The sequence below is a fragment of the Polyodon spathula genome, chromosome 8 (assembly GCF_017654505.1).
Source record: "Polyodon spathula isolate WHYD16114869_AA chromosome 8, ASM1765450v1, whole genome shotgun sequence".
Classification (NCBI taxonomy): domain Eukaryota; kingdom Metazoa; phylum Chordata; class Actinopteri; order Acipenseriformes; family Polyodontidae; genus Polyodon; species Polyodon spathula.
Genome location: NC_054541.1, coordinates 46,648,700 through 46,655,275, shown reverse-complemented (window position 1 = coordinate 46,655,275; position 6,576 = coordinate 46,648,700). Strand labels below are relative to the sequence as shown.

The window sequence follows — 6,576 nt, the reverse complement described above, 5'->3', positions numbered from 1 at the left end:
ACACATAACCTGAATGATTCCCTGTAATAATGGATAAGATACATGATAATCCATCACCATGTTGCGTCCCTTAAAAAACTCAAAGAATGCAGTAATAGTGAAAGAATCTGTTGTTGAAATGGGGGGGGGGTGATACTGTACCACAGTTCAGCACTACATTGGTTAGAGATAGCACAGCATGTGTGCATATTCCCCAAGTGACTGTATGACCACCACGTCTGTTGCTTTACTAGTCAGACGGCTCCTCTTCTTTACAATTCATTGCCTCTCAAAGCTTTTTCTTCCCTTGTAGTTTCTAATAAAGTGACCATGCCAGAGCCTAGCACATGCAACACTCTGAAGGTATTGGTTAGTTCATCATGCATGCTTTTAGAATCAGAGGTGCAAACCCTTTTTGAAAGTTTAGCACCAGAGGACCTACTGATTATGAAGATGACTTTACTAAATGTATTATTGTGTATTTTGATTTTAGGCTACTCCCAAAATAAATCATGATGCAATAACCTTTGAACCTGGCTGCTTCCTATGGGCAAGAAGGTGGGAAAGTCATCACATTGCGTGATTTCTTAGGAAGTATTTTAAAAAGCAGCTCAGATAATGCCAGGTAGATTCTAATACTGGGAATAATTATTCAAACTCCACCTTATAACAGAATGATTGTAAGCACCATAAATAGATTATTACCCTTCAATATTCCATAAACCCTAAACTAAAAACTTTAAGGGACAATATAAAAGCCAAAAGATTGCTTAACAAGCACAGTTACATAGCATAGTAACAAATGCACACGTCTGAAATGTAATCATGATGAAAGTGGCTGGAACAGATGGTGATGATGATAGTGTACACTGCGTTATAATATAATCTAAATGGTTTGTGTTAACAGCAAAGTAGAAATGACCTCACCAGTACACTCTGAGCCAGTTTACACCATCTTTTTTATTTATTTATTTAGTAAAAAAGTAAAATTAATTCAGTTTTTATAGTTTGCAGCTCGGGACCCACTGACTCACTTTGAATGAACTAACAGCTAGCCTGTGTAAATTAACAGCTTCTCATGGGTCAGGCCTGCTAGTCAGCTCTGCTACTTCCCTCACTGACTATGGATTCCCTTCTTTAGAAAGAAAAGTGTTTTCCATCTGTTTTCCAGCTTTTTCTCATGCTATCATAACAGGCATGTAAAGAATGCTAGTAATTTGCTGTTGAGTTTTCAGTTCACCTTCACCATAGATCCATCTGTCAACATCGTTTCATTATCTCTGAGCTTTCAGTGATACATTGAGGTAGTGTGCCAAGTGATTGCAAATGGGGGCTCATGACACTGGGGGTTTAGAGGAGCACACAATGGGCAGTAAGTACCATTGTCTTCACACAGTATGTCTTAGTGAAACTATACTCTATATAGATCATATGTTAGCAAGCTTACAAGGCTAAGAATCCAGATGAACTGTGTTTCAATGTCTAAACAATGACAGCAATCATGAAATAATCAAATAATAAGTCTTAACCCTGTATAATAAATGTATGATTTTACACCTGGGCAGAGCTACTGCAAAAAGGGGAATATAAAGAATTTAGTAACAAAGAACAATGGCTTAAGACGATATTAACATCATTTCTAATAAATAGGATCCCACAAGATGATACATCCAAAATGCAGATGCTATGTACATCACTGTGTGCCTTACTTTGTAAATATCAGAAATGTATTCATGAATGTGTTGTCATATTGCATTCAACCCCAGAATGCATGCATAATGTTCTCAGTTTATAGCTTACTCTGTTCACATTCAGAAGATGCGGTCAGTTTAAATGTATATATTTTTTAACTTTGTGCAATAAACTGTTCATTAATGTACCACTGAATACACCTTAGACCTTCACTTTGGCTAATATTTGAGAATATGTTTGTATTATAAGATTGCATGTATGTTATTTCAATTTAAAAAAAAAAAAGACTTATTGACAGGCTATTAAGCAATACTGGATCTGTATATTACAGTAGCAACCACTGATACAAACTACACTCACACATTTAGAGTTGAGTTTATGTCATCACCTGTTTCCTCTCAAGTGCCACCTGTGTTGCATAGTTCCTAAACTTACATACTTACTGGTTGTGAAAGTGATTGGGATACTCACTTTAAACACACACACACACACACACACACACACACACACACACACACGTTACACACTGTTCTTTGAAATGGAATGTATTTTGAAAGGTATGAAGATAGCTCTCACACCGTAACAGAGCCAAAGTACAGTACATAGGAAACAACGAAATTACATCACAGTTATTACAGCTGTCAAGAATCCGAATACAGCACTGTGCTTGCAATGCGTGTACAAGTGTTACATCACAGTAGCGGTTCACAGTTTAGAGACCAAAATATTCACCATGGACCAAACGGGAAAGACTGTGAATCTAACTTAATAGGGACAACAGAGTTTCATGTATTTTAAATTAACACATACACTTCCTTTCAAAAAGAGATATAGGCCTACCGGTTTTTTTTGTTTGTTTGTTTGTTTGTTTTTTTTTTGTTGTTGTTTTTTTTTTTTTTTTTTTTTTTTTTTGGTAAGGGTTTCAGCTTGGTTTCCTGTCTGCGCGATTTCTGTTGAAATCGCATCCAAACTACCAGGCCAACTTTTTGCAAGAAGTGTTACTGTATAATAATGTGCAGATTTTTTTGGTTAATCGTATTGTTTCATACAGACATCAATGCATTTCCTACCCGTTACATTTTGGTTCATTCTGAACAACGTCGCTTTTGTAACCAGCTCTGTTGTTAGTGATTATAAACATTCATGGTCTTGAGAAAGAACTGTGCAATTGCTTAGCACAAATGCTACTGTGTATTTGACGACTGTTTGTTTTACAGGTAACTTGTAACAGGTGGAGGATAGTATAGTTTATCTTAAACATTTAATGATACACTAACGGTTTAAACTTGTGCCATAGTGCCATATACATTTATAGTCTCATCCGTCAAATTTAGCCAATCGGTAAAGATAGCTTTCAAGTGGATTCGGCGAGAGCAGAACAATAGACTTCCATTAGCAGACGGCGTTCTTACATTCAATGCCAAATACATAGTACAGCGAGTAATAGGTAACTAATAAATACAATACATTAAAATACAATGTCGCGTTTCGTTCCATGCTGAGTGTGAAGCAATTCAAATCGTAGTTCTCATAAATTAGTTTATAGTCTATAAAACGACAAGCTTTGTGAAAACGGATGTCTTAGTCCACAATGTTGTTTCCATCTCAAATTAATTGCCAGTTTTTCAGTTCGAATCTATGGTGACTTGTTCTCAGTCCATCGATCAACAGAAGACAAAAATCAAGCTGCATGAATCCTTCCACTGGCTGAATGTGCCCCGTTAGTAACCTGTGAACAAAATACACTTCAAGGTAATTAACTGTGGATGCATTTGACAGATCACCGCAAAAAACAGAGCTGCTAAATCAAAGTGCTTATCGGGGTAGGTTGTGCAGCGGGAGCCTATTCTAATCAACTTTTAAATAATGTCAAATACATTAAAAAAAAAAAAAAAATCCCTACCTCTTGCACGATACTGTAGGTAAATTTAGGACACTTGTTTCGTGGATGGGAACCCTGAGACTAGTTATAATCATACAAAAAATGTTACATTTTTTAAAAATTATTATTTTATGCAATTGTACAAAATAATACATGCTGCAATACTATATGTTAATAGTGAATTTGGAGTGTAGTGTGAATGAAATTAAGACTTCAAATAACGGGCCCGGTTATGCTCTATAATGAATACTAATAACATACATGATAAACCCTAAACAAACAAACAAAAAGTTTACAATTCAAGCTGTTATCAATTGGAACATACCGACAAAACGAAAAGAACGATGCCATGTACATTGCAATGAGTTCGATGATGATGATGATGATGATGATTATTATTATTATTATTATTATTATTATTATTATTATTATTATTATTATTATTATTATTATTGCGATGCTTACCGAGGTTCATGGGGCTCCGACCCAGCTTGCTGCCTGTGTGCGTCACGATAGAGAGTTATTGATGATGCTGTGCCCGTGAGCTACTATCAGGTGCTGCTGTTTTTGTCTGGTCGACTTCACTGCCAGGATAGCCTGTCTGTTCTTATACTGTACCATTTGCAAAGTGATTTCGGCATTCCAGCCTTCGTCTTGGGGGCATCTAAAATCTATTTCTTTGCCCTCTGCCATCACCACCGTGAAATAAACGTATTTGCCCTTCCTCTCGACGCAATCCACCGTCTTCATGTTGGAGAAGAGCAGCTCTTTGGTCTTGCCGGGCTCGCTGGCCGTGATTTGCTGATGGTTTTGGTGCTGCTGGTGGTCGTGCTGTTTCGGTGGGTGAAGGAGAAGTCCCTCTTCCGTTAGAAAGCAGCGCTTCTTCTTCCATAGCTGAAGCAAGCCATCGCTCCTTTTCTCCATCAGACCTTCTTTCAGCACCTTGACGCTGCTTTCCAACATCACTGAGTAAGAAGGGGGCAAATCTCCACAAAAATATCCCGACTTAAAAGTATTACTATAAACGCTGTTGTTTCAGCTGTGTCAACATCAGCGCTCTACATACAAGTACACTGTTGTTGGCTATTTATAGCTAGTAGTAGCAGCTTGCCTCCCCCCTCCTTCCCGAGTTCCACTAGCCCGTCTGTAGCAGTTGCAGAACTGTGACTGATTCTCTCTCATTCAGTCGGACTCGGTTTTATCTGGAGCTCTTCCTGTGTCCCGCCTCCTGGCTGACACCCAGCGGAGAGGCAAGTCCTGATTGCAGTTGAAGTCCTCGCAAACACGTGGCAAGTGTCAAATTCAAGCGGAGTCGCATATGAGCATGTGGAGGAGAGATTCATTTAACGTAACACCATTTTAATGCCCAATTAACTCGCTTTGTGCAGCTCAAGAGAGCCAAATCTGCCCCTCAGAATACATTGTGATTCCGACAGGGAGTCTGTTTAAAAAAATAAAAAACAGTGCTAATGAATGTATATCTTTGAAACACCTTTAAATACACATTAAACACGGTTAACGGTTTGTAGAGCTCCCGAGATCTGAATGGCGCTACACTCGCCAATAATAACACAATCAATATGCCTGTTGTAGCAAAACTGATTAATGCCCATTTATATCCTGCAGAATTCCATCATTTGAACGGGCATTTGGGGTAATTTATCTATCACGTGTGGATTTAATGGAGTTTAGTTAAAACAAATGGTTACGCGCTCAGATCATTTCCCCATATCTAGTTTATTTTTGTTTCTATGTTCTTTTTTGCCCACGTTAGCGTTCAGCGCAAAAATCCAACCCTGAATCGGCATTTTCTCCTGAATTACCTAGATAAAGTAATCACTCGTTGCTGCTGTAAATAGTAATACGGTTTCTTAATGTAAACCAAATAAAATATGCAGTTTCACGCGTATTCCATGTTCGTTGTGCTCGGAGACAATGTGGATTTGAACATTTAGTAGCTTTTGATTTAATCTCCGAACACATTGTTCGTATACTGTATTTGAAAGAAAAAGCATTTTTCTTGTCAATGGGTTTCTATCCAGAACGGAATCTCCTCCTCGTGGCAAGTCAAGGAATCACAAGGACGCTAAACGAGCGCATTCCACTCCGCACACATTTCTACAAAACTGCTTTACAAGCGAGACTCGAAACAGATTTAACAGTACAATTTAAAGTTGCATTATGGTAATGACAAATGCAATAATTCCCATGTGGGAAACATGTACACTAGATCTCATTTTAAAAAGGGTAGGAACAATTTTACAGAATTGAGTGGTCTTGGTTAAAACCGCCACATAATCCTAATAAAGCGTTGTAATCGTTTTTAAATTGACTAACACGGAGGTCAGTTACATTGACATCCACATTTGTAGATACAGATATGGATGTTTGTATGTATACTCAAAGCGCAACATAGGGGCACATGCAATCATCCCCAATTTTGATACTCTCAATATAGAATGTCCATGCACATTTTAATCAGTATGTGGTGCTCCACTAGATCGTTAAAAATGCAAATGTGATTTAGAAATGTATCGAGTTCGACCCCCTTTCAAAATACTAGTATCCTTGCAAAGTTATTACACTGATGGGTACAAATGCAAGTCTATAGGCCTACTGTATCTCCACAGTGGAGCAACAATATTTATACCAAGTTCACACTAGGTTGTCAAATACAGATGGTGTATATGAATTTAAAATACATTGAAATTGCACAAATGTTGACATGTATCAAAAAGTTTCATATAAAACAAAAATAAAAGCAACACACACACACACACACACAAACTCCTATTGGTTGCAGTTAGTACGCTACAGGCTTTCTGGGACAGCCTTGGCAGGGTACTTATGTACTGCTGCAAAACACAAATCATAAAACAATTAATATGTTTGAACACAATTGCACTAACAGAACTAACAAGCACAGAGCTCTTAACAGTCTTGAGTTACCTAAACACGGCCACCAATTTGAATTTTTTTTCTTCTTTAAGAAATAACACTACTGCTGAATTAGTTCTAGATAC

The 6,576-nt window shown here is 37.6% G+C and overlaps 1 protein-coding gene across 1 annotated transcript; it reads right to left on the bottom strand.

The window, feature by feature from the left end:
• Nucleotides 1-2,200: 2,200 nt before the first annotated feature.
• On the bottom strand, nucleotides 2,201-4,711 carry LOC121320046 (pleckstrin homology-like domain family A member 1). Its single transcript, XM_041258196.1, has 2 exons — nucleotides 4,019-4,711; nucleotides 2,201-3,400 (listed from the first exon to the last, which is right to left on the bottom strand). Exon 1 carries the CDS (start codon nucleotides 4,514-4,516, stop codon nucleotides 4,061-4,063), a length of 456 nt encoding a protein of 151 aa, XP_041114130.1. The 5' UTR covers nucleotides 4,517-4,711; the 3' UTR covers nucleotides 2,201-3,400; nucleotides 4,019-4,060.
• Nucleotides 4,712-6,576: the final 1,865 nt, after the last annotated feature.